Consider the following 19,574-nt stretch of genomic DNA (forward strand, 5'->3'; position numbering starts at 1 on the left):
GGTCACATTTGAAATATAGATGCCAATGATCCATATTTTCAGGGGATTTGAGTGTGGGCTTCAGTAGAAGGGAAGAGAAGGCTAGTGAAGGAGTAAATAGTAGGTAGCCATGGATGAATTATCAGTTTGGGTACCCTGTGGTCATATAGACTTTAAGAGAACATAAATACCACTTGTTTGTGAGCTCCTTGAGGGCAGAGTGCTTGTGTCTAATTTGTCTTAAAAATCACAGAGCCTGACTAGAAAGCTTCCAGTAAAGTTTCAATGAATTAAACTAATTTTCTCCATTAGGACTCACTGGGAAGGGAAGAAAAAGGAAGGCTAGGGAAAAGGGAATCTCTCATCTGGCTTACCCTTGCTTCCAAATAGTTGGTACTCTTGTAAGGAATCCAATTTACAGCCAGTTGCTGTCAGGTAAAATTAGTGAAAATGATCCTTTTTCTCAGTAAACGGCAGCTTTCTTGGTATAGTTGTCCTGTGCCTTGCTGCAACTTGGCAGCTCAGACCCACCAGTGGGGAACAGTCTGGGAGCCCTGTGGGGTGGCTCTGGAGCTGCTGATGGGAGGCTCAGGAATCAGGGCCTACTGAAGTCAAGGTTCAGGCCGCTTTCCGTGCAATAGGATCAGCCAGCAGGGAGCAGGCAGGTCTGTGATGTAAGCAGAGAAGGTGGGATTGTGCCCACTGGAGAAGGGGGCTCTTGCCCTACACAGGAGGAGGCTGGATGCCATGGTGCAGAATCCTCTGGGGTCTTGGCTCCTACTTGTCCACCACTAATTAATTTTTAGGTTATAACTGATGTTTTCTTAACCAAGGACATCTGGTATACAAAAGTTCCCCTAGCTTAAAATGTTTAGTATTTCCTGAATAGCTTTCCTCTGTTCCTTAAGAAAGAGGCTTCCTCAGCAGCTGTGCTGCAAAAGACCCCAAATGTATTGCACATCCCAAGAGAGGCCAAATGGGACGTCAAGGGTACAGGGGTCTGTTGTAGGCACTGTCCTCCTCTGGGCTCCTCTGACATTGGCCTGGTGGCTGGGATACTTCAGAGTAAAGGCCTAGTGGGTCACAGGTTTAGGAGGAATTGGGGCTGGTCCCTAGGCCACTATAGGTGCTGGGCAAACATTGCAGAAGGCCTAATGTTTGGAAAGCCAGTGTGGAATTCTCCTTTTTGCAACCTTGTCACTGAATCAATTAGGATTTTTTTATTGGTGAATGGACACTTGGAAGTTTTAATATGCAAAACATAATTTACTTTTATTACTTAAATTACTTAATGTAATTTTAATAGGCAACTTAATTTACCAAAAGCCAGGATTCCAGGTGTTTAACTCCTTGTCTCCAGGGAACACAGCTGTCCCTTTGAGGAAAACCTAATTTCTCTTCGCTGCCTGTGTGACTTTGGGACAAATCTGGGACAACAGTGAATTCTCTATTACTGTTATTACCACCCATGTAAACTAAAAATCAGGGATGAGAAAAATCTTACAGAAAATCCTAGCCGAGGCTTCTAGCTTATAGTACAATGAATAGACCTTAATCATAGAATGCCTTTTAGAAAAACATTTAGGCCCGACTTGGTGGTTCACACCTGTCCTGTAATCCCAGCACTTTGGGAGGCTGAGGCGGGCAGATCTGTTGACCTCAGGAGTTTGAGACCAGCCTGGGCAACAAGGTGAGACCCTGTCTCTACGAAAAATACAAAAATTAGCCGGGTGTGGTGGTGCCCGCCTGTAGTCCTGGCTACTTGGGGGGCTAAAGTGGACGGATCGCTTGAACCCGGAGGTCGAGGCTGCATTGAGCTGAGACTGTGCCACTGCACTCCAGCCTGGGTGACAGAGCGAGACCCTGTCTCCAAATAAACAAAATAAAATAAAATAAAGAAAAATATTCAAAAGGCCCTCAAGGTTTTTTTGTTTGCTTTTTGGTACGGAGTCTCACTCTGTTGCCCAAGCTGGGGTGCAGTGGCACGATCTCGGCTCATTGCAACCTCCACCTCCTGGGCTCAAGCGATCCTCCTGCCTCAGCCTCCCCAGGCATGCACCCACCACACCCGACTGAATTTTTCTTTTCTTTCTTTTTTTTTTTTTTTTTTTTTGAGATGGACTTTCACTCTTGTTGCCCAGGCTGGAGCACAATGGCGCAATCTCGGCTCACCACAACCTCTGCCTCCCGGGTTCAAGCAATTCTCCTGCCTCAGCCTCCCGAGTAGCTGGGATTACAGGCATGCTCCACCATGCCCGGCTAATTTTGTATTTTTAGTAGAGACGGGGTTTCTCCATGTTGGTCAGGCTGGTCTTGAACTCTCGACCTCCGGTGATCCGCCCGCCTCGGCCTCCCAATTATTTTTCTTTTTTCTTTTTGTATTATTTATAGAGACGAGGTTTCACCATGTTGCCCAGGCTGGTCTCGAACTTCGGGGCTCAAGCGATTCACCCGCCTCGGTCCCAAAGTCTGGGATAACAGGCTTGAGCCACGGTGCCCGGCCGAAGCCTGAACTCGTGTTTTTGAGTTCAATTATTTTTGCGGAATTGAATTGAACCGAACCGAATGGAACGGGAGCTTGCAGAGAGCTTCCACGCAAAGCAGTTCCTAAGGTTAATGGAGTGGAAGAAAACAAACAGAACCGCTGTTGGCGTGACCGAGTCGCTGCTGAGTGCCAAACCGGAGCTGCTCGCGCAGACGCAGAGCCAGGCCCGCGAGGGGATGGGACGGTGGGCAGGGGAGGGGCGTTCCCTGGGCCCTGCCTCTCCCTGCCCTGCTTTAGTTCCAGGCATCGCCACTGGGGGCGGCCGCGGCCTCCCCAGCGGCAACGGCCGCGAAGCTGCGCGGCCCTGGTTTCCAGCCGGGCCTTTTTCGCGGCCGGGCCCCAGCATGGATACCCTCAGAGCCGTGGGCCTGGCAGCCGCTGCGCCCTCGCTTTCTTGACATTCCCTGACTTCTGTGCTCTCTTCCCCAGGCCACCCCAGCAGACATGTTTGCCAAGGCCTTTCGGGTCAAGTCCAACACGGCCATCAAGGGGTCGGACAGGTGAGGGAGGAAAGGGGCCTGCTCTGCCACCAGAACAACCAGACATCTCTTGGGCCCGGCTGGCCCATAGCCCTCGCTATTCTCGGCCGACATCCTCGGGTGGAGGCCGAGGGGTATGCCAGGGAAGGGACCCCAGGAGGCAAGGGTGGGTTAGACACATTTTGAAGTGAGGATGGAGGGGGACCTGGCTGTCTTTTGGATAGTCTAGTGAGTTTAAAATAAAACGTAGTTAAGACAGCGTTTACTGTGTGCAGTCACTATTTAAGGGGTTGTGGAGAATGCAGAAATGAAGGAATACGGGATTCTTGCCCTCCAAAGAGATTAATACCCCTTGGAAGAGATCGGATGGGATACCAAGAATTAAAAGTATAAGAGAAAAAAATGACTAGTGATTACTTCTGGCAGGAGAGACAGCTGGAAACTGAGGTGGGAGGGAATAAGGCACATGTGGTAAGAAATGTATCTGTTCAGACAGGGTCACAAATGGAGACTGTATTTGAAATTTTGTAACCAATGCTTTATAGTTGTCTGTAGGTCTCATGGCATAGTTATTTAATCATAAACTGACAGATTTGCGAAGCATATATGAGAAAGGAGTGGGCCCAAGGGCTAGGCATGAAGTCAGGAAGGCAGGGCTGTTTCCTGTGTCAGGCTAACTTGGATTGTGCACTGGGCCTGTTTCCCCACCCATAAAATGGAAAGGCATACCCCAGGAATGAGTGAAAATCGATGACAATGGATGAAAAAGAGTTTAGGATGTTTCGGAAGAGTGTGTGAGACTAGGACATCATAAACCAGGCAATCTTTCTTTTGCCCTTGTGATTTTATAGTGAGCACTTTTGAGTTCTTGATATTTATTAAAAGTCTGTACAGGCAGCATTCACAGTGCTGGTGTGCTTTCTGCAGGAGAAAGCTTCGAGCTGATGTGACAACTGCTTTCCCCACCCTTGGAACTGATCAAGTCTCTGAGTTAGTACCTGGAAAGGAGGAACTCAACATTGTGAAGTTGTATGCTTACAAAGGGGATGCAGTGACTGTGTACGTGAGTGGTGGTAACCCCATCCTCTTTGAACTGGAGAAAAATCTGTATCCAACAGGTATGACAACAGGATGAAGATGGCCATTACCATTAGGTAGTTCTTGCCTAACATCTGCTTCTCTCTGTTTCTTCCATTAACCTGTCTTGCATAAAATAAGCAAGCACAAAATCTCCCAATACCATCCCCAAGGATCTTTGTGGACTTAGTGTTCCTAGAATTGAATCTTCCAATTCTAGGACGTAAAAGGTTTTCTCTTATGCAAAACCACTATAGGAGGGGTTAAAAAAGGGCTAACATAGTAAGTAAGAGTGGTTGCAAAGGGAAGTTCTGAGATGAAGGAACAGTAGCTGAGAAGTTTACAGTGGGTTGACTAGGGATAGAGCAGAGATCTTGAAAAGCATGGAATTTCAGGGCATGTCTCCATGAGGCGGAGTCTTGCTCTGTCGCCCAGGCTGGAGTGCAGTGCCGTGATCTTGGCTCACTGCAAGCTCTGCCTCCTGGGTTCACACCATTCTCCTGCCTCAGCCTCCCGAATAGCTGGGACTACAGGCGCCTGTCACCACGCCTGGCTAATTTTTTGGTATTTTTTAGTAGAGACAGGTATTTTTTAGTAGAGATCTCTATTTTTTAGTAGAGATCTCCTGACCTTGTGATCCACGCGCCTTGGCCTCCCAAAGTGCTGGGATTACAGGCGTGAGCCACCGTACCTGGCCAAAAATATATGTATTTTTTAGAGACAAGATCTTACACTGTCACCCAGGCTGAAGGGCAGTGGTGTGATCGTAGCTAACTGTAACCTCAACCTCCTGTGCTCAAGGGATCCTCCTGTCTCAGCCTCCTGTGTAGCTGGGACTACAGGCATATGCCACCATGTCTGACTACTTTGAACATTTTTGGTGGAGACAGGGTCTCACTGTGTTGCTCGGGCTGGTCTTGAACTCTTGAGCTCAAGTGATTTTCCTGCCTCAGTCTCCCAAAGTGTTGGGATTACAGGCATGAGCAGGGTGCCCAGCCTAAAAAATGTTTCTTAAAACTGTCTGTAGCAGGATTTTCCTAAAGTACTGAAAAGAGATACTGTAATAGGAATGAAGCTGGATTGATAAGCTACGTATCCAGCTGTTTTCATGATGTTCTTTAACCATATGTCTCACAGGGATTTTTTAGGCTTTGAGTGGCTCTCTAGGAATCTTTGCCTTCTCTGTCACAAATCTCAGGGACTCAGTCTCCTTTTCTCTTTTCCATAGCTGCTGACACCTACTTTGTAACTTGGGGCTTTTCATCCTCCAGGGTTGGCTGCAACAGTGCAATGCAATATCCGTAGGCCACTCGTGCCCCTGATCTTACGTCCTTGCTGTACCTGAAGACAACCACAATGCTTTTTGACCTAGGGGTTTTTACTGCTAATCACTATGGAAACAGAGGGGATAAAAATGGTAAACATGGGAAAGTTTCCAAATTTTATACAGCTGGCTTCCTGTTCTTAGGCTACTTGCTTCTGAAGCCATAAATAAAAGCTTCATTGGTTCTCTGCCCTCACTTTTTTGTCCACTGTGGCCATTTTCTGCTGCTGCAATCCAGGTGCCTCCAAATTTCAAGTGACACTCAGTTCCTTAGGTTTTTTCCTTCCTCAAAAATGAAACCTCTCTGGGCATCCCCTTACAACCTTCTCTTTAGCTTTGAGTTGAGTTTCTTTCCTGTATTCTAGTTAAAGCGACCATAGTGTTAGGTTTTTCCATTTCTCGAAAAGATTGGCTTTTTGGTAATAGTGTTTTCTGGATGTCTTTTTGTACAGTGTACACGCTGTGGTCCTATCCTGATCTTCTGCCAACCTTTACAACATGGCCTCTGGTACTCGAGAAACTGGTAGGGGGAGCAGGTAATAGGATTTTCCTATATTCTGGCTATTGGCTGAAACCTACTTAGCAAAAGCCAACTGGTGTAATAAACTTACCCATTTCTTGTGTTTGTGTGGTTGAAAAATGGAATTTTTTCTCCTGTTCGTTTTATGTTTCTCACTTGGCTGATTCCACAAGATCTCTGGGCCTCTCTGGCCCTGTTGTAAGGCTTAAATAAGTGTTGTGAAAGTACTTTGTTAGCCACCGTGTGCTATACCATAAATCAATAAGCTGAATTTAGGAAACTAGGACAAGACAGATGATGTTATAGGCTACTCAAACTTTTTTTTTTTTTTTTTTTTTTTGAGATGGAATCTCACTCTGTCGCCCAGGCTGGAGTGCAGTGGCATGATCTCGGCTCACTACAACCTCTGCCTCCCAGGTTCAAGGGATTCTCCTGCCTCAGCCTCCTGAGTAACTGGGATTACAGGAGTGCGCCACCACGCCTGGCTAATTTTTGCATTTTTAGTAGCGACAGGGTTTCACCGTGTTGGCCACGCTGGTCTCGAACTCCTGACCTCAAGTGATCTGCCCCCACCTTGGCCTCCCAGAGTGCTGGGATTACAGGCGTGAGCCACTGCACTTGGCTAAAAGTACCTCTTTTATGTCAGGAGAATGTTAGGAGCTGAGTCTGGAGAGGAAGTGAAGGTTCCCACTTCTGACTTAGAAACCACCATTTGAATAAAAATAAATATCCTGCTATTGGATGGGCGAAGGGGTCATCAAAGGCGTAAGCCACAGGCATAAGGCACTGCACCCAGCCAGGACACTCAAACTCTGTTTGACCTTTAACCCCCTGAGGGGAGAAGGTCTGATACAGAAGTTGCTATTTTTCATTTTTATTATGAATAACATAGTTGATACCTAATAACTATTTTTTCGTTGAGTGAGTCAGGAAATGATGAAGTAAAACACAGAGTTAGATGGAGGCCGAATGCAGGTTGTGATGTTTTTGTTTTGTTCGTTGCAGATTTGATGCTGCCTGGACTAGTGATGCCCCCTGCTGGTCTGCCTCAGGTACAGAAGGGCGACCTCTGTGCCATTTCCTTGGTGGGGAACAGGTACTGTGCCAGGCAACTGTGCCTTTGGGGGAAATACTTGTGTAAAAGAGAAGTTGGAGGGGAATAACAGCTTATAAAGCATATGAACAAAAGAGTGAAAGCAAAAATCGGTTTTGGAAGAAGCAGAGTGGGCCAGCAGGGGAATGGCAGCAAACCTATGGGGAGTCCATGCATCTCGGCAGAGTATATTTGCTGTTTGCTGTTGCTGCTCTGTTTTCTTTCAACTTAGCATTTTTATTTTATTTTATTTTATTTTTTTAGATTTACAGAAGAGTTGCAAAGATAGTAGAGTTCTGACATGCTTATTACCCAGCTTCCTCTAATGGTAGCCTCTTACATAACCACAACATAGATTATTACCACCAAGGAATTAACATTGGCAAAATACTGCTAACTAAACTACAGACTTTATTCATATTTTCTCAGTTTTTTCACTGGTGTCTTCTTTCTCTTCACATATCCAATGTAAAATACCAATTTGCATTTAGTCGTCGTGTCTTCTTAGTCTCCGTCTGTTTGTGACCTTTTTTGTTTTTTCGTTGTCTTTCATCACCCTCATGCTTTGTCCCTATATCAATATCATTATCCTCATCTTTTAATTATTTTTGATAGCTTTATTGAGATACAGTTTATATACAGACAGGATCTCACTCTGTTGCTCAGGCTGGTCTCAGACTGTTGGCTTCAAGCGATACTCCTGCCTTGGCCTCCCAAAGAGTTGGGATCACAGGCATGAGCCACTGTGTCTAGCCTCCACTGCTTCTTTTTAAAAATAAGAAGTAATTGTATGAACAACTCTGAAAAATTAAAAGCCCCCCTTAGCCCACAATCTTTTTCTCCTGGAAATAACCATTATCATTTTGATGTGTGTCCTTCTTGTTGTTGTTCTACACATATATACATGTGTGTGTAAAAATACCTGGCTTAGGGTGTGTGTGTTTAAAATTCAAACAAAATTATACTGTGTATGTGTTATGTTTTCACTTAATATTGTGTGGACATTTTCTTTTTTTAATTTTCATTTTTAAACTGTTACATCTTAGTATTTAAATGTGGACATTTAAATACTAACTTAATACACATTTAAATTTAACTGTGTGTTAAATAAGAACACACAGATCTGCCAAATCTTTTTACCTGTTGTGTGATGATGGAACAGGCCCCCTCCTGGTGGACATTGAGGTTGCCTCCAATTTGTCTCTATTACAAACATTATCTTATTGATGCCTCTAGGGACACTGTTTCCAGTATTTTTCCAGAGTAGATACTAAAATGCAGAATTGTTAGGTTGAAGATCATGTGTATTTTCTGTTTTCCTACAAACAAGCTGTATCAGTTTTTACACCTACCTGCAGCATATATGGAGCCTATTTCCCTATACTTTCACCAATACTGGATATGATGGGTCATCTTCATTTGTGTTATCCTAGTGAGTGAAAAATTACATCTTACTATTTTTTTTTTTTTTTTTTATGGAGATGGCCAAGGTGAACTCGTTATTTTGATAGAGTCTCTCTTTGAGAGAGATGGAAAGAGCGATGGTAGGCATGATAGGGGTCAGTGTTCAATGTTCTTATTTCTGCTACTCATATTCTTCTATTTTCCTTAAATGCTTTGGAACCAAGCACCTAAAAACTTTTATTTACCTGTAGCAGAAATTACAGTTGAAAAGAATGATGATGTTACCGTTTTTTTCCCCCAATATTCTATCTGAGATAGGAGGAAACTATGTAAATGAATATTTGGCCTGTTCACTTTAGCCTTTAGAGTATATATGGGGCTGGAGCTGTGGATGGTTTGTGGTGGGGGTAATGATATGAGGGGTTGTTAAAAATAGAAGTCATGTTCAAGACTGGAGTTCTTAAGCCATTGACCTTTCAGGGGTAGATGAGAAAAACCTTTTAAGAACTGGGAAAGAAGCCAGATTCAGATTTTGTGGCAGGAACTGACCTATTGGTACAGTTAGCAGAGCTGCCAGGTATAAAGTAAGTTCAAGTGTTGGGAACTCTCACTTGGACCCTGGCTACCTTGCCAGGCTTATGTATTATTCCCCCACTATTATCCAGCTAGTCACCCATCCTTACAGGCAATATCTGATTGATCAATGCTTGAGTAACACTGGGCTAACAGATTTGTCATCTGGGCTTTGGAAGTTTCTGTAGTTACTATATATGTGGTTGTTTTTGATATCCTGGAAACATCCAGTTCTTAGATACGTAGTTACACTGAGCAATCCCTCTTGTAAAGTCAACTCAGAAGGAACTTCTCTAGTTGGCCCCACTGTGTGTCTCTTCCCTCTTCCCTATGGCATCCCTCAGCCTAATTTATCATATATGAATTGCCTCCCCTTTAAATTTCCTTGTGGGATGGCTATGACTTCTTTAAGGTAGAGGAGATAATTTATATTTTTGAAATTAATGAAAGGGAACATTAAATATCCTTCCAAGACCTACCTGGATTTAATTCACAGCAGGAATAAAACAAAGGCAGTGATAAAGTCAACAGAGGAGTTCCTAATACAGAAGTTTAATGTTTGGTCAAGGGATTTTTGAAAGTAATATATATAGGTAATCTAAAGAAAACTGAGAGTGGACTGAGTTTGGTTCTGTGATACAAGACCTTCAAATTGGTAACGTTGGTATTTTTACCACATGTGTCAGAAGATGATCCTAACATGTGCCCTTCCCGTAGGCTTTCCCTGACCCTGGTCTCTGGCTTCCTTCTTCTTAGAGCCCCTGTCGCCATTGGAGTCGCAGCCATGTCCACAGCTGAGATGCTCACTTCAGGCCTGAAGGGAAGGGGCTTCTCTGTGCTCCATACTTACCAAGACCACTTGTGGTGGGTACAGAGTTTCTTCTGTTTTACGGAGAACCGGGGCAGCTGGGTAGAGGATGGGGCCTGAGATTCAGGAGTGAGAGTGTTGGTCCTAGCCATGTCTTTAAGCAAGTTGCTAACCCCAGACTTTCATTTCCTTGCCAAATATAAAGAAAATATTTTTTCCCCTGCTTGGACAAGTAATGATAGAGAACTTTATTTTCTAAGTGAATTATAAATCTTAGACCCAAAAGAAGGCCTTAGGGATCATCTGCTCTCCTCTCAATACAGTGATACTCACTTTTTTATAGCCCTGATCAATCTGGCCCTAGCTGCCATGCACATTTTAGGCATCATGTGGCCCCATGATGAGTGCGTCTGAATCCAAATCACGGCAGGGTAGACCTTTAGACACCAGGATTATAACCTGATTACTTTTATGTTATACAGATTTCACGTTCCAGACTCCTCCTCCTCATGGAAGTAACGCATTCTGACTGTAAAGGTTGCATTCTTGAGACCCGTACCTGTTCATTTTCTGGTTATTTTCTTTTCATTTTAGCAAAACAGTAAGCAGTGATTTTCTCAAAAAACACATTTAGCGAAGTATTGTGGCCTGTTGATATAGATTCATTCTTATATTTTCTAGCCCAGTCTTGGAATTACTAATTTTTTTTTTTTTTTTTTGAGATGGAGTCTTGCTCTGCTGCCCAGGCTGGAGTGCAGTGGCTTGATCTCAGCCCACTGCAAGCTCCGCCTCCCAGGTTCATGCCATTCTCCTGCCTCAGCCTCCCGAGTAGCTGGGACCGCAGCCGCCTGCTACCACGCCCGGCCAATTTTTTGTATTTTTAGTAGAGATGGGGTTTCACCGTGTTAGCCAGGATGGTGTCCATCTCCTGACCTCATGATCCACCCGCCTCATCCTCCCAAAGTGCTGGGATTACAGGCGTGAGCCACTGCACCTAGCCTTTTTTTTTTTTTTTTTTTTGAGATGGAGTCTTGCTCTGCTGCCCAGGCTAGAGTGCAATGGCGCAATCTCAGCTCACTGCAACCTCCGCTTCTCGATTCAAGTGATTCTTCTACCTCAGCCTCCCGAGTAGCTGGGATTACAGGCATGTGCCCACAACAGCCAGCTAATTTTTTTGTTTTTAGCAGAGACAGGGTTTCACCATGTTGGCCAGGCTAGTCTCGAACTCCTAACTTCACGTGATCCACCCACCTAGGCCTCCCAAAGTGCTGAGATTACAGGCGTGAGCCACCACTCCCGGCCAGAGTTATTAATTTTACAAGTACTGTCTGAGCCCTCCTTTGCTGGAGGTACAACCTCGTTTTAGCCTGTTTTTAGATATTTGAGGGCTGATGACTGATGTTCTCCTAGCACCTGTTGTTTAACTAGCAGTCCGGGCAACAGCAATCAAGGTCAGGTTGTCTAAGTTATTTTAGCAGCAGCTGCTTTGGTTCTCTCCTTGCACCTTGAAAAAAATATTTATGGTATTTAGCTGATCAGAATAGCCTAAACATACCCTTTGGCTTTACTGTGAACAATACTGAGAAGCCTTGCCATAGCTATTAGTTAAAACTTAGTTTGATTTGCATAATGTTGGCTAAGATAAAGCTTTTTACTGCTCTATGTGCTTTGCTATGTGGCATCTCCTTTTTTCCTGTCTTCCTAAGGCTTAGTGGCATAAAACCATGGCAATCTCTGCTTTCCACGTTAGACTGCATTTGATGTAACACAGAAGCCACTGATTTTGCAGGTCCAGGTGTTTGTGTTTCATTACATATGCTGAACCCTGGGTTTGCATTTCACCAAACAGATATTACAGATGCATTTGCGATCTTAATGTTCATATTTAATTCAAATTGGTTTTATTATTAACTCAGATGAAGGGAACATTTTTGGGAGTTTATCTTAAACTCCTTTAATCTCTCTCAGTCTTGGGATGTCTATTAATAGTATTATTCTTTTGGGATAGGGAGGAGACAAGATTTATTCTCCCCATTTCAGAGATGAGGAAACTGAGGCATGGAACTTTTGGGGGCCCGGAATTAAAAGTATGCTTGAGATGAAGGCACAGGCTCTCTGCCCCCTCCTGGCCACTCCTGCCTATTGGCTGTCTGCTGTCTCTGACCTCACTGCTGACTCTTCCATGGCCAGGGTTGGAGAGTATTGGGGCTGCTGCTTGATGTTTCTGACATGAGATTTTTCCAGGCGATCTGGAAACAAGTCCTCTCCACCTTCCATTGCTCCACTGGCCCTGGATTCAGCAGATCTCAGTGAAGAGAAGGGATCTGTCCAGGTGGACTCCACCCTGCAGGGAGACATGAGGCACATGATCCTGGAGGGGGAAGAGGAGAATGGGGAGGCTCACCAGGCATGTGAAGAGAAGTCTCTCTCAGAAGCCCCAGAAGACACCAGCACAGGGGGCCTGAACCAAGACTCCACAGATAGCAAAACGCTTCAAGGTATAACTCTAGGAGGAGAAGAGCCCATCTCCCCACCTCTCAATTTAGGAGCCTGATGAGCTCCACTCCACTGCTGACTAGAATGGCCGTTAAGCTCCCAGGGGAGGAGGGGAAGGTCCTTATTTTCTGTGAGGGTGGCGCAGCAGCCCTTTCACATCTTGTTTTTGAGTCCTTTCCACGTAAGTCATGTCTTCCTGGGTGCTAATCTGCCCTGGCATTTGCCTGTTTTCAGCTACAAAGCCCTCCAAGGTTTCTTCTGGCTCAGCTTCTCTGGGTGAACACTCCTAGCTTGGTGGGACTTTGTGGCTTGACTCCTCTGGGGTCAACCCTCTTGAAAGTCTCAGTGCTCAAGAGAGGCTGGGAGCTTTGGTACCTGGGAATAGGTTCCTTTCAGAGCCAAGGGGGCGAAGTAGGGATGAAGCTGGGGGTCGTTTTCTTGTACCAGGTGTTCTGTATCCCTCAGGAAGGATGTGGCTCTTGTCTTTTCCCTGCAGAGCAAATGGATGAGCTGTTACAGCAATGCTTCTTGCATGCCTTGAAGTGCCGAGTCAAAAAGGCTGACCTCCCTTTACTCACCAGCACTTTCCTTGGCTGCCACATGTTCTCCTGCTGGTATGGAAGGCACTGATGTGGGCTGGAGGCCGGGGCCGGGATCTCACGTGTGCTCCTTGGTAGTAGGACAGAATGGAGCCGATGCAGGGACTGGTTGAGGGACATGCTGTGGAAAGAGTGGAGGGGAAGGCTTATCTGACAAATATATTAGTTCCTGGGTTCTAAAAAGTTAATTCTTAGCTTGCTGGGCTGTTAAAACAAAATCTTAAATTTTAGCCAATGAAAGGATATTAAGGACTGAAAAGTTAAAATTCCTGAGATTCTGTAAACACTGCCTCTGCCATGGGGGTTCTGGGCAACCTCACAAATCGGGCAGCGTGTCCTGTGCAGAAAGTATCCCAGGGCAGCCTCTTTGTCAGGAAGCTTCTTCTGGAACATTCAACCTCCTCACACTTCTGAAAAGTATGTGGGGGGGCCACATTAGGTTTTATTAGGAAGAAGAATTCGTGTGAACACCCCGTCCCGGCCCACCCCATCCAAAACACAAGTCACCAGGAGAGGTAGTATTGCATGTGGATAGAACCTGGATTTTGAAGACAGCCATCCAGGCTCAACTGCTAGGTCTCCAGGGTGTTCGAGCAAGGTGCATTTTAGCTTGTTACTGGGCTTCTCTGGGTCCTAATTTCTAATAATCATGGGATTGCTGTAAAGATTACATAACCTGAAATATAATAAGCATTCAGTAAATACTATCATGTCAGGAGGTTTGCTTATTGATTTTTACCCTGAGATTGAATTTATTTATTTATTTATTTTTTGTTTTGAGACACAGTTTCACTCTGTCACCCAGGCTGGAATGCAGTGGCGTAATCTCAGCTCACTGCAACCCCTGCCTCCCAAGTTCAAGAGATTCTCCTGCCTCAGCCTTCCTGAGTAGCTGGGATTACAGCCACATGCCACCATACCCAGCTAATTTTTGTATTTTTAGTATTGATGGGGTATCACCATGTTGCCCAGGCTGGTCTTGAACTCCTAACCTCAAGTGATCCGCCTGCCTCAGCCTCCCAAAGTGCTGGGATTACAGGCGTGAGCCACTGTTGCCGGCCTGAATTTATTTCTTTTTGAGAATCTGGCTGTGATTTTTTTAAAAGGTGATTCTTAATGTAATGTCTTCCCATTTATATTTGGGCATCTTTAAGCTATCCTGTATAAGTGTGGTGTCTGGGGTGTGTGGAGGGATACTTGGTAATCTGTCCTGACTTTCTTGGGTTGCAGATACAGGGTAAAGGGGGCCCCTTCTCTGTAGGATAAGATCCTGGGGTGGATTCTAGAAGGACTCCTCGAGAATCCACTGCTACTACATGTCATGTTTTGAGAGAAGATGTAAGTTCTGGAGAGAGGAAAAGATCATAGCTTTTATCGGGAATGTCCCCTCCAAAACTAATTGCTGTAGCGCAGGGGTCAGCACGTTTTTCTGTAAAGGGCCAGATAGTAAATATGAGTATTTTCAGTTTTGCAGATCATACCATCTCTGTTGCAACTACTTGATGCTGCCATTGTAGCACTAATGTGACCATAGACAGTAGATAATTAGTTGGCCAGACCTGACCCCAGGCTGTGGCTTGCTGGGCCCCACTCCAGGCCTGGCTGCCCACAGTGTGAGTTTGCTGTTGCAACATTGGAGGCCACAGAAGGTTGTCTGGTGTGGGAGGAATCTAAGGTTGTATCCAATGCAGTAGCCACTGGCCACATGTCACTATTTTCAGCTTAAATTAATTTAAAGTAAATAAAATTTAAAATTCAGTTCCCTTGGTCACAGTCACACTTCAAGTGCTTACTACCCACATGTGGCTAATGGCTGCCCTGTTAGATAACACAGAGAACATTCCACATCTGTGAAAAGTTCTGTTGAACAGCATTGATTTAGAATGTCGCATAGTCTGTGCCCCTCTCTGATGTCACCCCTAGGCAGACAGTTCTGGCACAGTGGCCTCTCTCTGAAGGTGGGGGAGGAAGGCTGAGGAAAAAGGCCCTCCTCTCAGTGTCAGGCAGGTCCCAGCATGACTGCTCGTTAGCTTAACTTGCCTTTTCCATCTGCCATCAGCCCCGAAGGACGACAACTGGACATAAAGAAGTCAAGCTACAAAAAGGTAAGCAAGGATCTTCTTTGCAGATCCCATGCAGAGAGTTGTGTAGGGGCACATATGACATAAGCCAGATGGACACTGGGGAAGTCCTGTGTACCGGGCTCAGGCTAGAATTAAGCTTTTTGACTCTAAGTATAAGGGGGAAGAAAGAAACTCTCTCTGGGCTGAAGCAGTTGGTGGCACCCACTCTCCTTTCCCCTTTGATCCCTTTATATCTGATTAGAGTTCTGAACGGCCTCACTAATTAGTCTCTAGCAGCTTCTTGCTCCCTGACCCTCAGGTTGGGGGCCTCCCAGTTCCTGGTTGATGAAGGCAGGGGCTGTCTCATATCCCTGCACAGTCCCTGCCTAGCTCACTCTGGCACATCCTGGGTGCTCAGTATGTGTGTGGAATCAATGAAGTCCCCTACCACTGGCCCTCTCTCCCTTAGCTCTCTAAGTTCCTGCAGCAAATGCAGCAGGAGCAGATTATACAGGTGAAGGAGCTGAGCAAAGGGGTGGAGAGCATTGTGGCTGTGGACTGGAAACACCCGAGGTGAGTGCAGGGGGCCTGTCACTGTAGCCCAGCTGGCCCCAGGGCACCTGGGCCACGGACTGGGGATTGCTGAGATGCTAGTATAAAATGTGTTTTTTCTTTCCTTCTGCTGGGTTTTAGGATTACATCTTTCGTCATACCCGAGCCCTCCCCGACCTCCCAGACTATCCAGGAGGGTAGCAGGGAACAGCCCTATCACCCTCCAGATATAAAACCCCTCTACTGTGTCCCAGCCAGCATGACCCTGCTCTTCCAGGAGTCTGGCCACAAGTGAGTTTTTGGAGAGCAGCCCTTCTCTGCCTGCTTGGTGTTCTGGCCTACAGTTCCTCTCAACCTGAGTAGTGCTCTTTTGCAACTGGCAAAACCTGCTCTGCCCCTGTTCCCTTCTCCAAAATCCAGCTTCCAGCCTCCTTCCCTGGGCAAGTTCCTCTGGACTAAATGAACGAGTAGGTCTTAACCTTTTCTGCCTGTAATTATTCTTCACATGGTCATGCTCACTTCAGTCAGGAAAAGGGAAGAAACTAGAGGCCGAAAGCTAAGGAAAGTCCCCTGCTCGGCAGGGAGTGAGTCTGGGCATCTACATTTTGTCTCATGGCACAGCATGAACTAACCCGTGGGTCACTTCTCCTCACCTAGGAAGGGGAGCTTTCTGGAGGGCAGTGAGGTCCGAATGATCATCATTAACTACGCCAAGAAAAATGACCTGGTTGATGCAGACAACAAAAAGTGAGTGCATGAGAAGCACTAGATCTGTCTTATTGGGTTTTTGTCTTTAGCAGACATAGACACATTTGGGGAGGGAGAATAGAAAACCATAGCATCTTGGAGGTAATTAAGACCAGTGGTTTCCAAACCATGGGCTGTGGACACTCAGAGTTATTGTCTGGGGTATTCAGATCCATGTATACTGTCAACATTGACTACAGACTAGGTAAATATTCTCTCACAAATACCCATGAATCATCTTTAATTGGCTATTGTGAGGAATAAAATGTAAGCTTACAAAGAATTCACTGAAGTCATAGCATTTGGTATTTATTTTTATTGATATTTGTACATATTTATGGGGTGCATGTGGTATTTTGTTACATGCACAGAATGTATAATAATCAAGACAGGGTATTTGGGGTATCATCACCTCGAGTATTTACCATTTCTATGTGCTGAGAACATTTTAAGTCCTCTCTTCTAGCTATTTTGACATACACAATACATTGTTAACTACAGTCACCTTACTCTGCTCTCAAAGATTAAACTTATTTCTTCTGTCTAACTGTATGTTTGTACCCATTATGGTATTATTTTCTTAAAAGGAGATACAGATGGTAAACTACCAGATGAAGAGAGTTCCATTGATTGTTTTTTACTTTAATGGCCAGGCACTGTGGCTCGTGTCTGTAGTCCCAACATTTTTGTAGGTCAAGGCAGGAGGATCACGTGAGGCCAGGGGTTTGAGACCCACCTGAGCAGCATGATGAAACTCTGTCTCTACAAAAAATACAAAAATTAGCCGGGCCTGGTAGGGCATGCCTGTAGTCTCAGCCACTTGGGAGGTTGAGGTGGGAGGATTGCTTGAGCCCAAGAGGTTGAGGCTGCAGTCAGCAATGATCTTGCCACTACGCTGTAGCCTGGGTGACGTAGTGAAACCACATCTCAAAAAAAATTTTTTTTTTTCACTTTTAAAAAAATCATCATGATAAAAAGTTGAGACATACCAGCTTAATCTAATACCTTCATTTTATTTTATGTTTTATTTTTATTTTTGAGATGGAGTTTTGCTCTTGTTGCCCAGGCTGGAGTGCAATGGTACAATCTCTGCTCACTGCAACCTCTGCCTCCCAGGTTCAAGCGATTCTTCTGCCTCAGCCTCCCAAGTAGCTGGGATTACAGAGATGTGCCACCACGCCCAGCTAACTTTTGTATTTTTAGTAGAGACGGGGTTTCACCATGTTGGCCAGGTTGGTCTCGAACTCCTGACCTCAAGTGATCCACCCGTCGGGCCTCCCAAAGTGCTGGGATTACAGGTATGGTGAGCCACCGTGCCCAGCCTAATTTTTGTATTTTTAGTAGAGACGGGGTTTTACCATGTTGGCCAGGCTGGTCTTGAACTTCTGACCTCAGGTGATCCTCCCTCCTCAGCCTCCCAAAGTGCTGGGATTACAGGTGTGAGCCACTGCACCTGGCCAACACCTTCATTTTAAAGATCCCCACTTCTTTCTTTCTTCCTCACTAGCCAGTTGTGATGCTAAGCTTAGAAAGCTTTGTTCACATGCTTAGTAGCTAAGGCTTCTGATCTTCAAATTTATCCCATCTCACTTTCCCTTCCACCTCCTGCTTTTCCTAGGAAAGCATATGTGTACCTCCCACCCATAAGGTACATTGCCTTTTGGACTGTGGGCCCATAATTGATTCATATCCTGAATGTCTATAAAAGCCGTGTGAGAGATGAATCCTGAGTTAGCCTTCAGGTCAGAAGGGACAAGTCTAGGATTTCTTCATTGCCTCTTCTTTCCCTTTAGTCTTGTGAAATTGGATCCCATCCTATGTGACTGCATCTTAGAGAAAAATGAACAGCATACAGTCATGAAGCTTCCATGGGACAGTCTTCTGACCAGGTAACGGGCATTGCCTCTCCAACTTTTCTACCCCCTCCCCTTAATATCGATCACATTGAACTTTAATACTGTCACTATCTTAGCCTTTGATTTTCTTTCTGTAATTCATACCAAGTCAGTGTACATAAACACAGGCTTGAAGAACTGTGATTTGGGGGATCTTTGGAACAATTTGAGCCAATATGACATAGAAGAACTTGAAAGGAAGAACAAAAAGGAACACTAATTAAAAATAAGAACTTCAGGCAGGCCTAGTGGTGCATGCCTGTAGTCCCAGCACTTTGGGAGGCGAAGGCAGTAGGATTGCTTGGGCCCAGGAGGTGGAGGCTGCATTAAGCCATGTTCCCATCACTGTACCCCAGCCTGGGTGACAAGATGAGACCCTGTCTCAAAAAAAGAACTTACTCTGTTAAAGTGAGGGCATTTAAAAAAATAAAAAATAAGAACTTCAATAAGATGCAGAAGCAAAAGAAGGCTGGGGATAAGTGTCTTAAAGTCTTTAAAGGAAAAATGTTTAATATTCCTTGTTTTCCACGTAACTGAAAATAGTTTATTATCAGGAGTCAGCAAACTACAGCCCATGGGTCAAATCTGGCCTGCCACCTGTTTTTGTAAATAAAGTTTTATTGGAACACAACCATATCCATTTATGTGTTGTCTGTGCGCTGGTTTTGTGCTATAATGGCAGAACTGAGTAGTTGTAAGAGACCAGGTGACCGCCAAAAAACTGAAAATACTTACTGTCTAGCCCTTTATAGAAAAAGTTTATTGATCCTGATATATGTGATAGCAAGAGAAAACTTAGTTAGATAAAAGGTAGAAACTCCTTGTGGTAAAAGTGGTCTATAAAACATGTCAGAAATGTGAAGCAGCACTCGCAGGCAATAGGCTGCGTAAGGCACATTCTTGAGACAGGTAGTAGCCTCCACAAGGCAGACAGGGCAGATTCTCAAAAGGCCAGGTCAGTGGACTGTTTCCAGGGGCTCAAGTCACTGATGTTCCCATGTTTGAATCAGTGGGTGTCAACCTTGGCTGTACTTTAGGGAGCTTTAAAAAATACGTAGCCCTGGTCAGAGATACAGATTTCATTGATCTGGCTGCAGCTCCCTAGGGATTTGAATAATTCTAATATGCAACCAAGGTTGTGAACCTTCAATTTCAGCCTACACCTAACTGCCTGCTGGTAGTGGGGTATGAGGAAATGGTTCCTGTTGGCTTTATCAGTTTGCAACTCATAACTTCTGCTTCAGGTGTTTGGAAAAATTACAGCCTGCCTATCAAGTGACCTTTCCCGGACAAGAGCCCATTGTGAAGAAAGGGAAAATCTGTCCAATTGACATCACCCTAGCACAAAGAGCTTCCAATAAAAAGGTAATTTACAAAGTTCAAGGATGGTGATGTAATGTTCTTGCCAAGTTCTGGTCTC

At 45.0% G+C, this 19,574-nt stretch overlaps 1 protein-coding gene across 4 annotated transcripts in view; it reads left to right on the forward strand.

Moving 5' to 3' along the window:
* Window positions 1-2,761: 2,761 nt before the first annotated feature.
* EIF2D (eukaryotic translation initiation factor 2D) overlaps window positions 2,762-19,574 on the forward strand; it is a 34,153-nt gene continuing 17,340 nt past the window's right edge. For 3 of the 4 annotated variants that reach the window (XR_638355.4, XM_009188652.4, XM_003893201.3), the window contains exons 1-13: window positions 2,762-3,024; window positions 3,931-4,121; window positions 5,857-5,940; window positions 6,930-7,020; window positions 9,751-9,858; window positions 12,047-12,300; window positions 12,795-12,912; window positions 14,957-15,002; window positions 15,430-15,533; window positions 15,654-15,803; window positions 16,170-16,259; window positions 18,053-18,148; window positions 19,399-19,519. Coding sequence is in view for 3 of the 4 variants with exons in the window: in XM_009188652.4 (XP_009186916.2) it covers window positions 2,969-3,024; window positions 3,931-4,121; window positions 5,857-5,940; window positions 6,930-7,020; window positions 9,751-9,858; window positions 12,047-12,300; window positions 12,795-12,912; window positions 14,957-15,002; window positions 15,430-15,533; window positions 15,654-15,803; window positions 16,170-16,259; window positions 18,053-18,148; window positions 19,399-19,519 (1,509 nt within the window). In the remaining variant the exon portion in view is untranslated. The remainder of the gene's footprint in view (window positions 3,025-3,930; window positions 4,122-5,856; window positions 5,941-6,929; window positions 7,021-9,750; window positions 9,859-12,046; window positions 12,301-12,794; window positions 12,913-14,956; window positions 15,003-15,429; window positions 15,534-15,653; window positions 15,804-16,169; window positions 16,260-18,052; window positions 18,149-19,398; window positions 19,520-19,574) is intronic. The other variant, XM_009188654.2, reaches the window with a different exon arrangement.

This window comes from Papio anubis, chromosome 1 (assembly GCF_008728515.1).
Source record: "Papio anubis isolate 15944 chromosome 1, Panubis1.0, whole genome shotgun sequence".
Taxonomy (NCBI): domain Eukaryota; kingdom Metazoa; phylum Chordata; class Mammalia; order Primates; family Cercopithecidae; genus Papio; species Papio anubis.